Genomic DNA, 21552 nt, shown 5'->3' with positions numbered 1-21552 from the left:
TGTCATGGTCTGGGGCTGCATGAGTGCTGCCGACACTGGGGTGCTACAGTTCATTGAGGGAACCATGAATGCCAACATGTACTGTGAAATACTGAAGCAGAGCATGATCCCCTCCCTTTGGAGACTGGCCCGCAGGGCAGTATTCCAACATGATAACGACCCCAAACACACCTCCAAGATGACCACTGCCTTGCTAAAGAAGCTGAAGGTAAAGGTGATGGACTCGCCAAGCATGTCTCCAGACCTAAACCCTATTGAGCATCTGTGGGGCATCCTCAAATGGAAGTTGGAGGAGCGCAAGGTCTCTAACATCCACCAGCTCCGTGATGTCATCATGGAGGAGTGGAAGAGGACTCCAGAGGCAACCTGTGAAGCTCTGGTGAACTCCATGCCCAAGAGAGTTAAGGCAGTGCTTGAAAATAATGGTGGCCAGACAAAATATTGACACTTTGAACCCAATTTGGACATTTTAACTTAGGGCTGTACTCACTTTTGTTGCCAGCAGTTTAGACATTAATGGCTGCGTGTTGAGTTATTTTGAGGAGACAGCAAATTTACACTGTTATACAAGCTGTACACTCACTACTTTACATTGTAGCAAAGTGTCATTTCTTCAGTGTTGTCACATGAAAAGATATAATAAAATATTTACAAAAATGTGAGGGGTGTACTCACTTTTGTGAGATACTGTATGAATTACAGATCAGTGCAAAGTTTATTTCTAGTATACATCAGAGTATATAGTAGATTTGCTCTAGTGTTATCCACACCTTAGAGCCCAACTGCAAGCTTGTTTTTTTTATTTAAATGCCCCCCACACCGGGCCCTAAAAAAAATTTTTGCAGCCCTGGCTGCAAAACTCTCCCTAAATCCAAGATTGTCTCCTGCAGTACCTCTTCTTTCACACAAGATGTCCTCAGTCTTCCAGGCTGAATGGCATTACATTCAAATGAGAGCTTGTTCATGCATCGTAAATGCAACTGTAGAACTAACCACCTCAGGAGCTGCTGGATTTTCGGGGGCTCCTAGCCTTCCTACTGGTGATTTTCCTTATTGCTGAACCCAAATCATCACTGACCCATTAACAGCAACAAATAGATTTCCACTCCGTCAATCTTCTTTTTGCTACTGTTTTTTTTTTTGCTTTCGCTTTAATATCTTCAAACTGTGGCCCGCTGCAAGATTTTCTGGAGGCCTCTAATATAAGTAGGGGACTCAAATGGGGACCCGGATATGAGGGGGAACTCTTATGGGGACCTGGATGCAGGTGGCAACTCTAATGTAAGGGAAACTCTGATATAAGAGGGATTTTCTTTGTGAGAACTCTGTATGGGGGCTCCAATGGGCTCAAATGTATTTGGAATTTCTTTGCTTTGTTTTACTGAAGTTTGTTTCTGTGGTTCTAATTAAATCATATGCTGATTACAAAGAAAAACTCCATGTAAACGTATTCAATAATTTGATTGAATTAAAAAAAATTTTCAGCCTGAAAATATTTGTGAGTTATAAAATAGCCTTTTTACTGAAAAGTTTGGAGACCACTGGTCGAGAGGATAAATGCCCCCCCCCAACCCAGGATACACAAAAACAGGACTCACTTCCTTCCCAGGCAGCGGGTCGGGAAGGCGAAGGACCTTCCAACACAACCCCCTCTCCAGGCACAATCGGGCTGGAAGGATCTTTCTAGAAAGTCTTCTCAAATCTTTATTCTAGTGGGCATGGAAGGCAAAGGATCTTCCAACACTACCTCCTCTCCAGGCAGAGTCTGGGCTGGAAGGACCTTTTTAGAAGGTCACCTCAATTATTTATTCCAGTGGGCATGGAAGGCAAAGGATCTTCCAACACTACCTTCTCAACAGGAAAAGTCTTGCAGGTAAGGACTCATCTAGAAGGTCTACCCAAATATTTATTTCCTCCCTCAGCCTACATCATTGACATAAACCCCTTAGTGATTTGCCAGGGTGAAATGGCAGGAAGTGCTGCTGACAAATGTAAGCCATTAAAGCAGAGGCGTAACTAGAACCTTCAGGGCCCCGGTGCAAGAAACCATAAAGGGCCCCCCGGACCCCTGGCAGCACAGTAGGGGGGGGACCAGGGGAGCACACAGGGGCCCAGAGACAGCAGAACACAAGTGAACTGGATAGGAGGAGCGGCGGGGGCAGCATACAGAGGAACCAATCTCCTCCATTTTCCTCCTGCAGCTACAGAAGGAAAAAGGAGGACAGCGATTTATCTACATGCTGCCCCACCGCTCCTCCTATTCAGGTGTACAGGGGAGCTGCATGGGCCCCCTGGAGCATGGGGCCCGGTTGCAATTGCAACCCCTGCAACCCATGTAGTTACGCCCCTGCATTAAAGGGAAAGGGTCCCCTCTGCAACTAGGATATCACCTAATGTCTGCCTGCTTGGCGATCCATTGTAAGGCAGCAAAGGCTGTCGTTAGTGTAAAAGAACCACCTTTCTTCTATTTACTGGAGAACACTTCGTAGTAGCAGGCAAAAACAATGTTCTTGAGCTTAGGAGAAACTTGGTGATCCCAGATAGTGTAAACAAACAGAAGAAGGAGGATGAGGGGTAACAAAGTATTGCATTAACCCACTTGCCTTATGTTGCGTGCTCACATATTCTGTGTTAATAATTTGAAGTACACTTCCAATGCTCCAACAACAAACATCACTGCACAGACATGAAGGGAGAGAGTTTCCAGGTATGGAGAAGCCCCAGGAGGCTAAAATACAGTAAGGGTTCAATAATTCGAGTGATCGGGGGGCGATAAAATTGGGTGGTTGAGCGGCGGTTTTGCTGAGCCTTGAATGCCCGCCTGATGAAGGGCATGCAACTGCTCAGGACTGTACACATGCTGCAGGTGTGGTTGACCTCTAAGGGACAGACACATATCATACAAATTAGCAACATCATTTCATGCAAATCAGGCTGCATGTCAGAAAGGTCTGTGCAACAGTTTTGTAGTACATTTGCAACACTTGCACCTGCAATCCTGGGCTGCCGGCTGAGGAGGTTTTGCACAGGTTTGTGACAGAATTAACCCCGAGAGATGAGACTGAATTTCATAAAATTGGGACACATGGGATTTTTACTCCAAAACACACACAATGAATGCGTGGTCAGGGTCAGGTTCTGTGCAGGGCTACTAAAGCACCTGACGGAGGAATTAACAAATCAAGCTGCAATATTATAAAAAAATCTGTTACATAATCTCTCCTGATGTTCCTGTTTTAGACAGAATTGATACATATTGCTCCAGTGGCTCCAGAAATATGAGTGCAACTATATAACATTGTGGTAAATAGTAAAAACAGAACATTATAAATAAGCTCTATACATATTTGCAGTGGGTAGGGTAAGGCCACAGCTTCATTCTAATTTTAGTTATAAAGCCAGCAGTTGAAATGACATAAGCCAAAAAAATGGGTGTAAAGTCAGTGAATAGCCCTACTGCCAGCCCCTCTGTTATAAGAAAGTACTGTATAATACACAGTGTCAATGTTTTTTATTTCAAAGCGGTGCTGTGCAGTCACATGACCTCCTGCCGCTCTCCTCCACCGGGTCTAAGGACTACAGCGGGAAGGGCTGAGATTCCCCTCTGACATCAGCCCGGAGGTCACATGACTCCTGTGCTGTCCGCTGAGCCCCTCCTGCTGTAGTCCACAGATTAGGGGAGGAGAGCAGCGGGGGGTCACGAGACTGCACAGCAGCACTCTGAAATAAGGTATTTAACAGTATATATTTTTTTAAAAACATTGACACTCTGTATTATACCTTGTTATAACAGAGGGGCTGACAGTAATGCTATTCACTGACTTTACTGCCACACAAAATAGTGGCAGCAGGGGAGGGGCGGGTTTGGAGATCACTCACACACTTGGAACTGACACGCAGGGAGGGAGGGGAAGAGAGGAGAAACTCTAAAGTAGTGGGATGACGGAAACACGTAAACTGATCATGGTATCATGGATTAGCAGCCATAATTACCATGGTCAGCCCATATAGGGGGAAACACAAGTACATGCAGGATCAACCAGGTTTTTTTACAGCAAAGAAAGGGACAAATTAGACAGCAACAGGACTATGCTGTTTAACCTTTTTTTTGGGTTAAAACCTTAACCTTACACTTACCAAAAATGTCATTAACAGGAGGCTCATGGGCACATAAATCCATAAAAATATAGGAGGACACCGCATTATCAGGGGACAAGACAGGGACAGGAGAACATGACAGGCACATAGGAACAAGATAGGGACAGGGGGACAAGACAAGTAGAGAGGGACAGGACAGACAGACATGAAAAAAAAGAAGACAAGACAGAGATAACGGGATGAGTTAGGGACAAGGCAGGAACAGGAGGACAAGGCATGGGCAGGGGGGAAAAAGACAGGGACACGAAGACAAAATAGGGAAAGGAGGCAAGACAGGCACATGGGGACAAGATAGGGACAGAAGGACAAAACAGGGACAAAGGCATAAGATAGGGACAGTAGGACCAGACAGACAGACAAGAAAGAGAGTGAAGGACAAGACAGAAACAAGGGACAAGGCAGGGACATGGAAGACAGGGAAAGATGACAAAATATGGGGACAACACAGTGACATGAGAACAAGAGAGGGACAAGGGGACATACCAGGGGATAAGTGTGTGTACAATGCAGGGGCATAAGGACTAAATAGAGACAAGGTACAGGACATGGATGGGGAGAAGATAAAGGCGGGGGGGGGGGGGGGGCAAGAAAAACACAGCTCAATAAATCAGGGACAAGGGGGCATGACAGAGGCAGGAGGATAAGGGAAACCAAAAGAGAGCATGAGAAAACAGGGATTGTGAACAGAATAGCGGGATTAGATAAGAAGATTGGGACAAGGGGACAAGTCAGGATGACAAGACTGGACAGAATGACAGGATGGGATGGAATGACAGGACTTGGTCAGATGACAGGACGGAGACAGGTGACTGTACAGGGACAGGATGGGGACACGAGACATGAGGGGGACATGATGTGACAGATGACAGGACAGGGACAGATGACAGGAGGGGGACAGGGTGTGACTGATGACAGGACCGGGACAGGTTACAGGAGGAGGACAGAGGAGGGGGAAAGATGACACAGGAGGGGACAAAAGACATGAGTGTGACAGATGACAGGAGGGGTATAGAAGACATGACTGGGACAGAAGAAAGGAGGGGGACAGATGACAGCAGGGGGACAGATCTGAAGAGATGGACAGATGAGGGAGGCAGATGAAAAGAGGGGGACAGATGAGAGGGACAGATTACAGAAGGTGGGACAGAATACATGACTGGGACAGATGACAGGAGGGGAAAAGATGACAAGAGTGGGACAGATGACAAGAGGGTGACAGAGGAGGGGGATAGATGACAGGAGGGTGACCGAGGAGGGGGACAGATGACAGGAGGGGGACAGTGGATGGGGACAGATGACAGGAGGGAGATAGAGGAGGGGCACAGATGGCAGGAGGGCGACAGAGGAGGAGGACCGATGACAGGAGGGGGACAGAGGAGGAGAACAGATGACAGGAGGGGGACAGAGGAGGGGGAAGATGACAGGAGGGGGACAGATAAGGGAGGGCAGATGGCAGAAGGGAGGACAGAGGAGGAGGACAGATGACAGGAGGGGGACAGATGACAGGACGGGGACAGATGGCAGGAGGGGGACAGAGGAGGGGTACAAATGACAGGAGGGGGACAGAGGAGGGGGACAGATGACTTGAGGGTGACAGAGGAGGGGGGATAGATGACAGGAGGGGGGCAGAGGAGGGGGAAAGATGGCAGGAGGGGGACAGATGACAGGAGGGTGACAGAGGAGGGGGACCGATGACAGGAGGGAGACAGAGGAGGGGGAGAGATGGCAGGAGGGGGACAGAGGAGGAGGACAGATGACAGGACAGGGACAGATACAGGAGGGTGACAGAGGAGGTGGACAGATGACAGGAGGGGGACAGATGGCAGGAGGGGGACAGATGGGAGGAGGGGGACAGAGGAGGGAGACAGATGATAGGAGGGGGGCAGAGGAGGGGGACAGATGACAAGAGGGTGATAGAGGAGGGGACAGATGACAGGAGGGGGACAGAGGAGGGGGCAGATGGCAGGAGGGTGACAGATGACAGGAGGGGGGACAGATGACAGGAGGGTGACAGAGGAGGGGGACAGATGACAGGAGGGTGACAGATGGCAGGAGGGGTACAGATGATAGGAGGAGGACAGATGGCAGGACGGGACAGATGACAGGAGGGGGGCAGATGACAGGAGGAGGACAGATGGCAGGAGGGGGACAGATGACAGGAGGGGGACAGAGGAATGGGACAGATGGCAGAAGGGGAAGAGAGGAGGGGGACAGATGACAGGAGGGGGACAGATGGCAGGAGGGGGACAGTTGGCAGGAGGGGGACAGATGACAGGAGGGGGACAGATGACAGGAGGGGGGCAGATGACAGGAGGAGGACAGATGGCTGGAGGGGGACAGAGGAGGGGGACAGATGGCAGGAGGGGGACAGAGGAGTGGGACAGATGGCAGAAGGGGAAGAGAGGAGGGGGACAGTGACAGGAGGGGGACAGATGACAGCTCCGTTTCCCCCATGGATGATGGGAGTCCCAGCTCTCATTTCCCATAACCCCGGCTGTCACCTCCCCGGTCCCCGGCTGTCATCTCCCCGTACCCCGGCTGTCATCTCCCTACCCAGACTGTCATCTCCCCGTACCCCAGCTGTCATCTCCCCGTACCCCGGCTGTGACCGAGCGTTGTGCAGTGAGCCGGCAGCACGTCACAGTGTGGCAGGCGGACACGTGGTGCGGGGAGACTTATAAATGTGTGTGTTCGGCCCCGAGAGCCCGTCCTCTTATCTCTCCCCGGCTGAGCGGCGGTGCTGAGAGGCGCATGGGGCGGACTACGAACCTTCTAACGGTCTGCACAGCCCCGGCCAGCTAAGGAGGAGCCCCCCGATCCCCGCACTGTATGCAGCCCACTCCGGGATCTCCTGCAGCTCACTCCCCCCAGCCAGCACCAGCCTAGCCTGGACCCGACTCCTGGCAGCCCTGGACCTCCCAGCCCAGGAAGCTCTAGCAGAAGAGTGTCATCTCCATGACGGTACCGGCAGCCCCTTCTCTCTGCTCCCATTCCTTCTGACCGGATCCTGGCTGCGGGACCTTCTCTAGAATTTCGGGGAAAACTGTTCTCTTGGAAACCTTTTTTTTTTTTTTTTTTTTTGGAACTTTTAGAAACTTTTTAGGAACTTTTTCTTTGGAACTTTTAGGAACTTTGGAAACTTTATTGGAACTTTTAGAAGCTTTTTTGCAACTTTTAGAAACTTTTTAAAAACTTTTGGAAACTTTTTTATTTTTTTTATTTCTATCTGTGTTTTGTGTGGATTATTCCCAGGATCCCCCTGAAGATGCACTATTATCTCCTGAGTGTGGTCCTCACCCTGGATCTGGCGGCGGTGGCTCTCAGCCTGTCTACCTGCAGCACCCTAGACATGGATCAGTTCATGCGCAAGAGGATCGAGGCGATCCGGGGTCAGATCCTCAGCAAGCTGAAGCTCACCAGCCCCCCGGAGGATTACCCGGAGCCAGAGGAGGTCTCCCAGGATGTCATCTCCATCTATAACAGTACCAGAGACCTGCTGCAGGAGAAGGCCAACCAGAGAGCCCTGCTGTGCGAGAGGGAGAGGACTGACGAGGAATATTATGCTAAGGAAGTTTACAAAATTGATTTCCTCCCCCCTCCTTTCCCCTCTGAAAGTAAGTGCCCTCACTCAGCCCCTGGACGTGAGCACTGGGCGAGTACGTGATTTTCACCTTCTACACTCTATGTACTTAGATATCCTCCATGTGTGTCACCTGTCCATAACTCTTCCAGCCAGGACTTAGTCTGTGTCTACACATCTGGATGTCCCACATGTTTAGTGACAAGCTTCTGACCACTTCCAGCAGCTTTCTGGTTGGCATGGTAGAAGTTTCTGTGTGGCATAGGTAGAACCTTCTGCACTTAGTGCCTATTGGCGGTATACCCCTGTCTACTGATAGATATGTAGGTGCTTTGCCATCTTTAACTAATAGGTCCTCTTCTAGAGCCATAGAGAAATGTTCTTTCCTCTGCCAGAAGCTTCTGGTTAGCATAGTAGAAGCTTCTGCAGTGAGTGTGTGCATGTTGGTGCTGTGCTAGATCATGTAGGTGCACTGTTGATCCCAACTAACATCTAAGTACTAAGTGTTAGCTCATCCTCTAGTTCCAGATGATCCTGCAGAATATTCTTCCTTGTACTAGACGCTTTCTGGTTAGCCAAGCAGAAGCTTCTACACTGAGTAATTGTGTGCATGTTGGTGCTCTGCTAGATCTTGTAGGTGTACTGTTGATCCTAAACTACTTCTAAGTACTAAGTGTCAGCACATCTAGTTCCAGATGATCCTATAGAATGTTTTTCTGTCTACCAGAAGCTTTCTAGGTTCAATGCAATCCTTAACTAATAGTAGGTACTTTTCTAGAGCCAGATTATCCGTATATAATGTTATTCCCTCTACCAGAAGTATTCTAGGTTCAGTGCAATCCTTAACTAACAGTAGGTACTCTTCTAGAGCCAGATGATCCTATAGAATGTTATTCCCTCTGCCAGAAGTATTCTAGGTTCAGTGCAATCCTTAACTAATAGTAGGTACTTTTCTAGAGCCAGATGATCCTATAGAATGTTATTCCCTCTGCCAGAAGTATTCTAGGTTCAGTGCAATCCTTAACTAACAGTAGGTACTCTTCTAGAGCCAGATTATCCGTATATAATGTTATTCCCTCTACCAGAAGCTTTCTAGGTTCAGTGCAATCCTTAACTAACAGTAGGTACTTTTCTAGAGCCAGATGATCCTATACAATGTTATTCCCTCTGCCAGAAGTATTCTAGGTTCAGTGCAATCCTTAACTAACAGTAGGTACTCTTCTAGAGCCAGATGATCCTATACAATGTTATTCCCTCTGCTAGAAGCTTCTGGTTAGCATAGTAGAAGCTTCTACAGTGAGTGTGTGCATGTTGGTGCTCTGCTAGATCATGTAGTTACAGTGTTGATCCTAAACAACTTCTAGAGGTACTTAGTGTCAGCTCATCTTCTACTTCCAGATGATCCCATATAATGTTCTTGCCACCTCCAACAGGCTACTGGTTGATATGATAGAAGCTTCTGTTGTAAGTGTTTGTGTACATGATGCTGTGCCCCTGTCTACTAGTATCCAGAGATAGATATCTAGCTGCAGTCTTAACCCATTTTTACAGAAAATACTCAGTGTCAGCACATAATCTAGTTCCAGAAAATCTTATAGAATGTGCTTTCCTCTTCTAACAGCTTTTTGGTTGGATGATAGAAGCTTCTGCAATGAAGTATTGTGGGCATGTTGGTGCTCTTCTATGCCCCCTGTCTTCTGTCCATAGAAAGATATGTAGATGCAGTCCAACTTCTACAGCAGGTATTCAATGTTAGCATATCTAGTTCCAGATGATTGTATGGAATGTTCTACCCACTTCCAACAGCTTTCTGGTAGGCATGATAGAAGGTTCTGTGTGGCATATATAGAACCTTCTGCCCTAAGTGATCCTTTGCATGTTGGGGCTCTACACCCTGAATATTGTCATAGACAGATGTGTAGTTGCCATGTAATGTGTAACTAACAGCAGGCACTCTTTTGAGTTTTTAAGTACATTTTCTAGTTCTACATAATCCTATGTAATGTTTTTGCCTCTACTCACAACTTTCTGGTTGGCATGGTAGAAGCTTCTGAACCTTCTGCAGTGAGTGATTGTATGGATGTTGGTGCTGTGCTATGCCCCTTGTCTACTGTCCATAGATAGATGTGTAGGTGCAGGACAACTCTAAAACAACTTGTACAGCAGGTATTAAGGGTCAGCACATCTTCTGTATCCAGATGATCCCATAGACTGCTCTACCCACTTTCAGCACCTTTCTTGTTGGCATGGTAGAAGCTTCTGTGTGGTACATATATGACCCTCTGCAATGAGTGATTGTGTGCATGTTGGTGCTGTGCTATGCCCCCCTTATCTACTGTCCACAAATAGATACAGTTCTGATCTTTACCAATTTCTACAGCAGGTATTCAGCATAATCTGTTAGTTCCAGGTGGTTGTATAGAAGGTTCTGCCCATGTCCTCCCAGTAGAAGCATTCTGTGGGCTTATCCTTAGAATTTGTGTATTTGGCATTCCTAAAATTGTATGTTGAGACCTGCATAGATTGTCTCCCGTTGGAATCAGTAATGTTCTATATGTGTAAAATGTCCTCCACATGCTAAACTTTTTATTCTAGGTGCTGAACATAGGTTCCCAGACCCTTTAGCCTTCTCTTATGTATGTGTCAAATGCTCACTCAGAAAGTTGTAATCACTTCCAACAATCCCAATGTTTCTTTCTGTATAGGTTTATGTAATATTCTCAATTCACCTACATTGTTCATTGTAAATACTGTGCCCACACATTACAGCCAGTACTAAAGCCATGTCATTTAAGGGTTAGGTGTTTTTATAAGGGTGGTGGTGGGGGAATGTCTTACCCAGTTAGGTTTTTCATTGTAGAAGCAACATTCAGAACATTCAAAAACAATCCACATTGGAATCAATGATGTGTATTGTGCCCTCTGTCCAATCTACCCGTGCAGAAGATGTATAGCCTTTAGTGGGCAGTACTTTATCTGCCTCTTCACATCTGTGTCAGATGTTTATGTGGCATGCCAATAGTGGTGTTGTATGCACTGTTTACATTTCTATATACTTCCCTAGTTAGATATTTCAGATGCTCTCTATTGAGATGAATGGTTTCATAGATCTATAGATGCTTTGCCCTCTATTTTCCATCCTGCAATATTGTCTTTATTATGCATGCAGGTCAAAGTGAGTAAAATTTACAAACAAAATTTGGAAACATTTTTACAGCTAGTTGTTTGTATTTCCTTCATGTATCTCTTTGTATTTATGTATCCACTTCCACCCTGTTGTTTTTATTTTATGCTTTTGAATTGTCTTTGTCCCACTTGCTTATAAAAAAATGTTCCACCTACCTACCACCATCACCCCCTCCTTTATAAGTGCCCACACACAGTCCATAGAGGTAGTCATATTTATTGTACATTGGAGTCAGTTTTTTTTAGGTTTGCTTTTATGCAGTTTCCATTTTTTTTCTACGTGTCAGATTCCTTATTTCCACTTTGTTTTTTGCATCTTAGAGCTATGCTTGTCTTCCCATTCGGTAGCTCCTGGCTATAATCATGGAGATTTATGACGCTGTATTTCCTTAATGTGTTTATAACATGATCTTACTCCATGAGCGTTGCGTATTTTTGAATTTGAACCTCTTGCATGTCGTTCAGGCTCGATGTCTCCAGTTGAACAGCTGACGGTGGAGCTGCTTCTGCCTCTGGTGTTGGTGCTGCTTTTCCCTCTGCCACAATCCCACCAGGGTTTAGAAAGGATAGAGTTTCCGGCTTGTTCAGTGGTCAGGTGCTCCAGGACCTCAGTGGTTTACGTGGGATGGGATTGTGGGGAGCAGCTGGGAAGCGCTGGTGACAAGCAGAGGAGTCTGCAGAAGCTGATGGCCACTGAAAGACATTTACTTGGAGAAAGGGAGAGAAAAAAAAAATTAAGCAAAATACTGAATGTGAACTGCACTCTGGAAGTTGATTGTCAGCCAAAGGAAAGTTTGCTATGCACTGCTGGCAGTCTTGTAGGTGACAGTTAACTCTTTGATGGTGCAGTTGGGCCTTTGCACGCTTTTTAAAAAAAATATCAAAACATTCTTTAAAAGTAAAAAAAAAAAAAAAAGTGCAAAGGGTCCCCAATTAGATCCAAACCCTTGTTCTTTTTTTTTTTTCTTTAGCAGGTTTAAAAATTTAGAAGGATGGGGAGTTGCAGAAACACTTATGCCTAGTTTCCACTGAGCGGTACGGTTCGGTTTGGTACAGTTCAGTACGGTTCAGTACGGTACACCTTGATCAGGCTTGCGTTTCCACCGCCAACAGTACCTAAGCTCAAAAGTACCTCAACAGTATTGCTCCACCCTGTTGGTACGGTACTAATGTGCTTGGTACCCCAACAAAAGGGTACCAGAAAAGTGGTACGGTATGGTTCGGAATTAGGGTACCATTTACAACTTTTGACAATGGAAACGGCAAAAATTGAGTACTGTACCGAACCGTACCGTACCGCTCAGTGGAAGCGGGGCATTAGACTATTCCTGCCAATAGGACAATCCAGGCTACCAGATCCAACATGGCAGGCCTATTCAAGGGCAGCACTGGTTTATTTGCTGCGGGTACGTCTTCTTCAAGACCTTAGTACTACTTGGTCCTTGAAGAAGGGGACATACCCTGAAAGCTTGTCCTGAAAATTTGTAAGTTAGTGCAATTAAAAAGTATCATGAGCAGTACTTAATTGTTTCTATCAGTGAACTAGTACTGCTATTTAGGAAACCCTGGTTCTGTGCCAAAGTTTTCGTTTCAACTCAGTTGACTTTCGAGTTAAGCCGTATATGATCCACCTTCTCCTCGTTCTTTGTGGCGCCACTTCCCATCCTGAGAACTACAGAGGGGCTGGGTCCAGAACCTGAGTACACTTGGCATGTATTCTCACAGACCTATATTTGTGGCTTCTCAGATGACAAGGACACTGGCAAATGAGGACAACCAGGTGGAGAAGATGAAAGCTTAGGAGGTAGGCTTTGTCTACTGATTAAATAGACAATGGCTTTGTGGAAATGGTGTGCTCCTTTAATTCATAATATATAACTAGATACTGTATTGCAGCATTTCCCAGCTGGTCCCAACGGAGGGCTGTGAACTGGCAGCAATTGGTGTGTCTTGCATATTAGTTTTACTGAACTTTGTAGCTGTGAATGTAATTATTACAATGTATCTGCTGTAAATGATTGACTATGTAAAAAACTGTCAATCACAAGCTGCCTAGACCTGGATTGCACTGATCATCATAGGCGTGCTCACTGGATGATTGGTAATACACTCTAATCACCCTGTGTGGCACAGATTCCCCTCATTTAAACCCCTGTTATTTCACCAAAGCCCCCTAACGGGGCTTCTAAAAAATCTGTAAAAAAATAAATTAAATTGTAAAAAATAATATAAATAAAAACTACTGATACCAATCTCTGCCTTACTGACACCATCAGTATATACATTATACACATGCACACACACATATGTGTTTGAACTTTGAGGTGCACACCCTATTGCGGCATGCTGTGCACACCTATGCTGATCATACATGATTTATGTATATAAACTTTAGTTGTGTTCATTCACATGAAGTGTTGATAAGAGAACCAATTAAAGGAGTACAGCAAAGGTAATTTGGCTGTACTCCTGTGGATCACAGGAGTGCAGTTCGTTCTGCACTCCTTTGACCGGTTTCAGCAGACAGCAGGCTGAAGCCCACTGTCAGCTGACATCACAGAGTCGGTCCAGGCTTGGGAAAGATCACAATCATATGGTCGGGATCCACCCACATGCCTGGACCGGCACATCTGCTCAGCCTCTCAGCGAGCCTCTAAGAGCCTTAGCCTGTCGGCTGACATCACAGAGCTGGTCCAGGCTTGGGAAAGAATGCAACCATATGGTCGGGATCCGCCCACATGCCTGGACCGGAACCTGGCTAAGCCTCTCAGCTAGCCGCTGGGAGCCTTAGCCAGCCGCTCCTGCCCCCTCCACAGTCCAGTGCTCCAGTGAGCATGGGTGGCAGAGCAGAGAGCCGGTGACCAACAGTCACCAGCTCTCTACTCAGGCAGCTCTGAGAACCGAGTGATCAGCAGTGTTTGATCGCTCGGTTCTCAGTCTTAGAGCTGGCAGGAGACAGATGCAGCATCGGACCGATGCTACATCCACATAAGTGAGTATGATTAAAAACATTCCTATACCCTCAAATATACCCAGTGAACTGACTGGCCTTGGGTGATACACAGAGAAGAAACACATTCTCCTTTAGAAGTAGTACTAGTTCATCTGCAGTCTTCTTTTCTCTACAATCATTCAAAGTCCAGAATTTATAAAGCTTGTCTGAGCTGCCAGAAAAAAAGGGGGCAGAGGGCTGAAGTTACACTCTGAAGGGCTCAGTGAGGAGAGCTGATTGGAGGGAAGGGACACACCCCCATTTACACAGCACAGAGGAACAGTGCTGAGGTTATCAATCAGACTGGAGGTCCCTCCCCTGTCACCATTTATCTCTTGGCGTCAGGAAAACTTGTCAGTAGTGATTCATGCCAATAGCAGAGGAACAAAGCAGCAGACAGAAATAACACTTTTTGCACTTAGTTGAGACAAGTACACACTATAGAGGAATATGTTTTGTTCATATTTCATGTCTGAGGTTTACAACCATTTCAATAATGAATTAGAATTGTAATTCAGAAGCCAGTCTTTGGAAAAACATGCTTTCATTGACAGCAATAGAGAGGACTTGTTTGTGTTGAATTGGGTGCCTGTTTTCTATGTTTGTCTGGGCCTGTGTCATAATGCCACCTTTAGAGGACATTGATTAACTATTAAGGGCAAGGAAATGTCTTTATTATGATTAGAAACCACCCTTGCAAACCTTGATAGTATTTCTGAAAGGTACTGCTGGGTCACAGGTATCACTTTCTGTATCCAAATTCTGGATATCATTGCTTGTTTAAAACTCAACGAAGAACTTGGTGGCCTACAAATGCAACAATATTTACTGCATCATTGTTTTTAGACCAGCTCCACCAAAACCTAATATTTCCACTCTGCCTGACCCCAACAAGCCATAACGAAGGCGTCACCCAATTAGTTGTGTGTCCTGCATCATGGATAATCCATGAGAAAAAGTGACACCATCATTTGGCTGGTTCATGGCTGTTGGACAGAAAGTGAAATTCTGTTGGCAACATCTCACCACAAAAGGAGCCAGCATGTGATTCACCATGCCAGCAACCACACAGAACCGAAATAAAGGTTTTTGGTGGACTGGGGTTTAGTAGAGCCTTTCCAGGGTAGATTGTTTGGTGACCTGAATGGCCCCAGATACTGCAGGACATTTTGGACTACAGACCTGTTAGTTAGCGCCTATACAGACTGGAGGTGAGTTGTCTTGGCCACCGTTTAGATCTTTGTGTGTGCTTAGGTGTGCGTTTTTTTGCAGCATTAGTCAGGCGCGTTTTCATGCATCAAGGCTTTTAGATGTTCATTAATGTATGTTGGCAATGCATCAAAATCCATTAAAACTTTTGTTACATGCGTTCTGAAATGTTGCCATTTATATATATTTTTGGGCTTTCTAATGCACTACAATGCAGAAAAGAAATAGACATGTATTTTTACACACTGCAGTGCTGACATGGGAACAGACATTATCTTTATTATGGACAACCGTGACATGTATGCACTGTAGTGCACCGTAACCTTTATGTTAAAATGCAAGAACGTAAAAAGGCCCTCAGTCTTGCTCAGCAAGAGGTTCTGCAGCATCCGCAGAATCTAGAACAACTCATTTTTTTTAATGCTCAATCCCATTTGCTTGATAAAGTCATTCTATATATACAAATGGATAAGGATCCTCTGATTTCAGGGCAGTCAAGCTGCTTCCTTGTTCTTGATGATCATATAACACGGTTCATTTCATAAGGAAAACGATAAATACATTCCACCCTTGTACTTGCTCCAGGCAGAAATGCCTGTTACCCGCTGAAGCCAAATGGATAGTCTAAATACACAATTTTTTTCTTCCTCATAAGCTGTAGTAACAAAATAATTATCAAACAAGTGATGTGTCTATGTAGCTGTACAGGACAAAAAAAGTGCAACTTTCTCCAGACATCCATGCTTGATATGTAATATATGCATGTGAATATAAATACTAGGCAAGGCCTTGCATACATTTCAGATTCCTTCTTTGCATACCTTTAAGGATAATATTTTTGCTCAGTAAAGAAAAACAAACTTGGCTGAACTGGGATGAGTTGGGAAAAGCTGCATGCAGTCATCTTTTTTTGCCAACAGAGGGCGACAGACGTTTGTAGTGTGAGAGCAGAGCTGGGATACGGAGCTCTGCCGGAATGGTTAGGGTTATGGCATGTCACTGCTGAATCCAGCACTGAGTATTCCCATATAACTTCCAAGAAATATCTATACCAGCTTCGAAGGGCGATGTAGAATGTATGAACATGGAAATAAATAAAAGATGTGTTCTGTGAACTGAATACCCACTGTATATCTAACCATCCTTCATAATACAAACTGATCAATAAACATCGGAGGCTTATTCCATGTCTTACAGAGCAAGTGACAGATCTATCTATCTATCTATCTATCTATCTATCTATCTATCTATCTATCTATCTATCTATCTATCTATCTATCTATCTATCTATCTATCTATCTATCTATCTCCATCCCTCTCTCTCTTTCCATATCTATATACAGTATCTATCTATCTTGCTGCCTGTCTATTTCTTTATCTTTATATTATACAGGATTTATGTAGCGCCAACAGTTTGCGCAGCGCTTTACAAAATGAAGGCAGACGGCGCAGTTACAATACAAAAGACATCTGCAGACCCTGCTTGTTAGAGGTTACAATCAGTGGCGGCTGGTGCTCCATGGGCTGGGGGGGGGGGGGGTTGCAGACAGACCACACCATACCCCTCCCCAGACCACACTAACTCCAGCCCGCACACCTAACCCCCCGGTCGCTGGCTCACTCACCCTGGGCAGGTGGCGGCAGCGGCTTCCCCCTCAGTCTCCTCCGTGGGCTTCCCCTGCGTCTCCTCCCTCCTCCTTGGCCACTAGCATGGCCTCTCCTTTCTGCCAATCGGGAAACGGGTCTCAGTACCCGCTTCCTGATTGGCCAGGAGGAGATTCAGTGTGGCAATAGGGAATATGCATTTGTTATTGTCACACAACTGGGTGGGCTCAGGGCACAGTGCTTTGCGCCCCAAGCCCATCCTTTTTTGAGGCCTATTAGAGCCTATGGCTCTAATCATGTTCTTAAAAAAAAAAAACCTATGCGTCTGGCGCCCTGCATGTAGATTAGGGGGCCGGATGCATGGATAGGGGGGAAGGGGCCCCTGCGCCCCCAATAGACTGGCCACCACTGCTTACAATGTATACCTTACCTATACGTATCTATATAATTTATCCTTGTCTCTATCTATCCATCTGTCTGACATCCCAGTCTTAGTCCGTAGGGTTCAATATTGAGTTGGCCCAATGTGCAGGACTCTGTGCAGGCCAGTCAAGTTCCTCCACCCCAAACTCGCTCATCCATGTCTTTATGGATGACTGGCGCCTTAAGAGTTCCCTTCACTGGAACTGAGGGGCGATCCCAACCCCTGAAAAACAACCCCACACCATAATCCCCGCTCCACCAAATGATTTTAACCAGTGCACAAAGCAAGGTCCATAAAGACATAGATGAGTGAGTTTGGGGTGGAGGAACTTGACCGGCCTTCACCGAGTCCTGACCTCAACCCGATAGAACACCTTTGTGATGAATTAGAGCGAAGACTGCAAGCCAGGCCTTCTCTCCAACATAAGTGCCTGACCTCACAAATGGGCTTCTGGAAGAATGGTCAAACATTCCCATAGACACACTCCTAAACCTTGTGGACTGCCTTCCCAGAAGAGTTGAAGCTGTTATAGCTGCAAAAGGTGGGCCAACTTAATACTGAACCCTACAGACTAAGACTGGGATGCCATTAAAGTTCATGTGCGTGTAAAGGCAGGTGTCCCAATACTTTTGACAATATAGTCTATCTATCTATCTATCTATCTATCTATCTATCTATCTATCTATCTATCTATCTATCTATCTATCTATCTATCTATCTATCTATCTATCTATCTATCTATCTATCTATCTATCTATCTATCTATCTATCTATCTCAGATCGGAATTGTCCATATTGCCCCTCTCTGTATCTAATTTGATGAGTGGTGATTTTACTTTAGTCAGGGGTCCAGTGCGATGTTTGGACTCAGCTAGGTGGACGCAGTTTTTAGGCACAAGGTCACAGTGTGGACGGAGTGGCCTGGGAAAGCCGGGTGGGGAATTCTGAGCGTGAAGTTATTAGCAGGCCAGGCCAGCTTCTCTTTAGCTATTGCAAGTATGCTCTAATTATACTCCTCCCCAGCTTTATATTGCTGTGCTGATAGGCCGCTCTAAGCCATTTTCAGAGATATTTTTAGCATCACTGAGCTTTAAAAGCAAAACTGTGAGCAACCAAATCTATATCCTAAGGCTTCTTTCACTTTAAATATTATTTTTGGCTTAAGGGCGCCCTACAAATAGAGTTAATATTGGTAGATGTGGCAGGGGGCCAACCTCCTGCAATGAATTTTAGACAAGAAAGGTATTTAAAGGAATTGTATATAATTCTTTGGCGACTTCCAGAAACAATTCAGCACTCTCTTCTGTCTTTTTACCCCTCCTGTCTGTGTCCCGGTATGAGGAGCATTATGTTTGAGGTTCAAAAGATTAAACAGCTCAATGTATATTTTAAACCCAGAAAACCAATATTTATTTCATTGCAGCTAATGTGTTTGAAGTGTGGCCCTGGGGCCCCAGCAGTCAGTATAGAGGGAGCTTTACTTTGTCAACGGCCTGTAGTAGCAGTGATCTCTAGCAGTTTCATGTAATATATCCCCAGTTCCTGACTGTCTCCTAAGCATGGCTTATGTCTCTGACCATTTTCTTAGAAAGTCTTCATTCTATGACTCTAAATTAGGGATAGACTGATTATCGGCAAAGCCGATATATCGAGGGCTGATCTGCATTTTCCCAGATATATCGGAATCGGCCCCTGAGGTTACTGATATTGACGATATTTCGGGAAAGTGCATGTACCGGAGTGATGCCTGCAGCTGGAGGCATCACAGCTGTCCGGCGTCCATAGCCAACAGTCGGCTGTCTTGTAATGACAACCGATACGGTTGAGAAGATGCTCGGCTGTCATTACAAGGAGCTGGAGAGGACGTCGCCCCCCCTCCCGCCGCCTTCCGCGGCTCGCCCAGGTCTTCCGTCCCACAGGGAGACCCGGGCAACCAGCCTGCACGGCCGCTGAAGACCCGATCAAAGCCGCATTCGGCTCTGATCGGGTCTCCATGCAAAAACCCAGAAGTGATGTCATGACGCCAGATTAAAAAAATGACAGCATTTGAAACAGCCAAATTTGGCGTTTTGAATGCTTTTAAGTGCAGAGGAGGGGTTTTTTCTTTTTAAATGTACGAAAATATCAGCCCATATCGGCCGATACCGATATACATTGACCAAAATATCGGTATCGGCAATGAAAAACCGATATCGGTCGATCACTACTATGATTATTAAATGTGGCCCTTTAAGAGACACCAAGGGATGCATTTTAGGCCTCCTATACCTTGTGACTCCTGCAAAGCAAGACTCATAGTGAGGGAGGGCCAGCACTAAGCATATGGTGCTGCCAAAATGGGGGAGATGACCTAATCTGTCTTCAGCTGCTCCTTTACTGTCTAGTCACATGCTGGGGGCAGGGAGGTGACCAAGCTGTAATGCTTAACTACAGTAGCAAAAAAATGGGGTCACCAAGATAGCTATGATAGTGTGTGTGTATATATATATATATATATATATATATATATATATATATATATATATATATATATTTATATATATTTTTTTTTTTTTACATTTAGCTGTTTGCCTGGGGTTCACCTTTGCAATACACTCAATGCCTTACCATGCATATATATTGTGATAGATCAGAATAGAAGCCTACCAATTTCACTGGTGCAAATTTCAACTTCTTCTGGAAAGTTAAAGTATTCCATGTCTGCATGTTGCTTGCCAATCCCCTTTCGCCTGCATCACCAGTACTGGTCAACGCACAGTAAAGTTCAGGTGAGATAGCAATCTCATTATACCTTACACTGCCAGGCAGACACCTGTTGTCACTCACAGGGAAAACGCTTGGCATTAAAGAAGAACTATAGGCAGTTTTTTTTTTTTCCATTTTGGATAGAGCAAGGGAGGGTTATAACCCCTGTCAGATTTTGTTTGCCATCTGTGTCCCATTGCAGAGATTTTCCTTCACTTCCTGTTCCATACCCAAACAGGAAGTGAGAGGAAATCTCTACAAATTAAGGGAATTCCTTGGGAACCCCCAGGTCACCAGAACTAGTGTCCCCATTAGAAGATTTCCCCTCTATTACCTTTCTGGGGACAACCCAAAATGTGGGATTTTCTTTTACTTTCACGTTCAATGATAATGGTAAACAGGACAAATAGAGAGGGTGAATCTCCTTAATGGGGGTGTCCAACTTGCCGAATTCTCCAACGACGTTATTTCCGGTGAGTGTACACCAGGAATAATTGGAGTTTTCCACCATTGGGGGTTTTCACACAACAGCGGCAGCCTGTACTCTCCGGTAGATGCTATAATTATTGCACAATGTTAGTCCGCCCGCTAGTTGTCGACGCCTTGGAGGCGGCCATGTTTTTGGTTACTAGCAGGACTAACAATCTGCAATAATTATAGCATCTACCGGAGTATACAGGCTGCCGGTGTTCTGTGAAAACACCAAGTGGTCGAAATCTCCAATTATTCCTGGTGTACACTCAACGGAAGTAACGTTGTTGGAGAATTTGGCAAGTTGGATTTTTTGGCAGAACAGGGGCACAGAAAGCAATAAAAACTAACAGGGGTTCTAATCCCTCCCCACTCTATCCAAAAATGGAAAAAAAAAAGTTTTGCCTTTAGTTATACTTTATTGCGCTGGAGGGTTTGACTGACAGCCTGATTTTCAATACAGTGGCACTCTTTGACAGAAGTGTGTTGGCTTTCTCAGTCCTAGCTGGGACAGGTCTATGTAGATAATTGGGTTTAAGGACTGTTAATAATACTACAGCATACAAAGACATTTTAATCAATCGTGTGTTTCCAACTATGCAATAACAGTTTGGGGGAAACCCCTTTCTCTGCAAAGCCAGTTCCGTAAGGACATGATGGGGGGTAGGGCTGCACGATATTGGGGAAAAAAGAACATTGCGATATTTCGTTTTCAACTATATATATCGCGATATTTCTCTGGGTGGAATGCAGAAGACGGATTAGGCAGAGTCGGGACTCACAGTTGTGGTAGGAGGTAGAAGAACACAGCCCGAAATGACATCTGTCCCACACGTTCCCTCTGCCGCCCTGGAGCTAGTTCTCTTGACCGAGGGGTGAGCGCGGCACAGCGAACCAATCATGTGAGTAGCGGCACAGGGAACCAATCAGGTGTGCAGGCACGCGTGATTGGTTAGCTGTACAGCTGCTCACGGCACGCTGCTCAACGTTGAACGTGTGGGACGGCTGCCAGCACTGTGAGTCCTCCTCCTCCCCCCGAGTCCCGACTTCTCCCTGCCTAATGGTAAATATCGTGTTTTCGGCGATATGAATATCGCCCACGCCCATAGAACGATAGTCGAAATCACATCGACTATCATTCAGCCCTAATGGGGGGGATTTACTAAAGCTGGAACATACAGA

General features: G+C 45.6%; 1 protein-coding gene across 1 annotated transcript in view; it reads left to right on the top strand.

The window, feature by feature from the left end:
• Nucleotides 1-6857: 6857 nt before the first annotated feature.
• The window catches only part of TGFB2 (transforming growth factor beta 2), a 220830-nt gene continuing 206135 nt past the window's right edge, over nucleotides 6858-21552 (top strand). The window contains exon 1 of the mRNA XM_082252625.1: nucleotides 6858-7772. Within this exon, the coding sequence (XP_082108751.1) occupies nucleotides 7424-7772 (349 nt within the window). The 5' untranslated portion in view covers nucleotides 6858-7423. The remainder of the gene's footprint in view (nucleotides 7773-21552) is intronic.

Source organism: Pelophylax lessonae, assembly GCF_965119305.1.
Source record: "Pelophylax lessonae genome assembly, chromosome: 3".
Classification (NCBI taxonomy): domain Eukaryota; kingdom Metazoa; phylum Chordata; class Amphibia; order Anura; family Ranidae; genus Pelophylax; species Pelophylax lessonae.
This window is presented reverse-complemented; position numbering and strand designations above follow the sequence as displayed.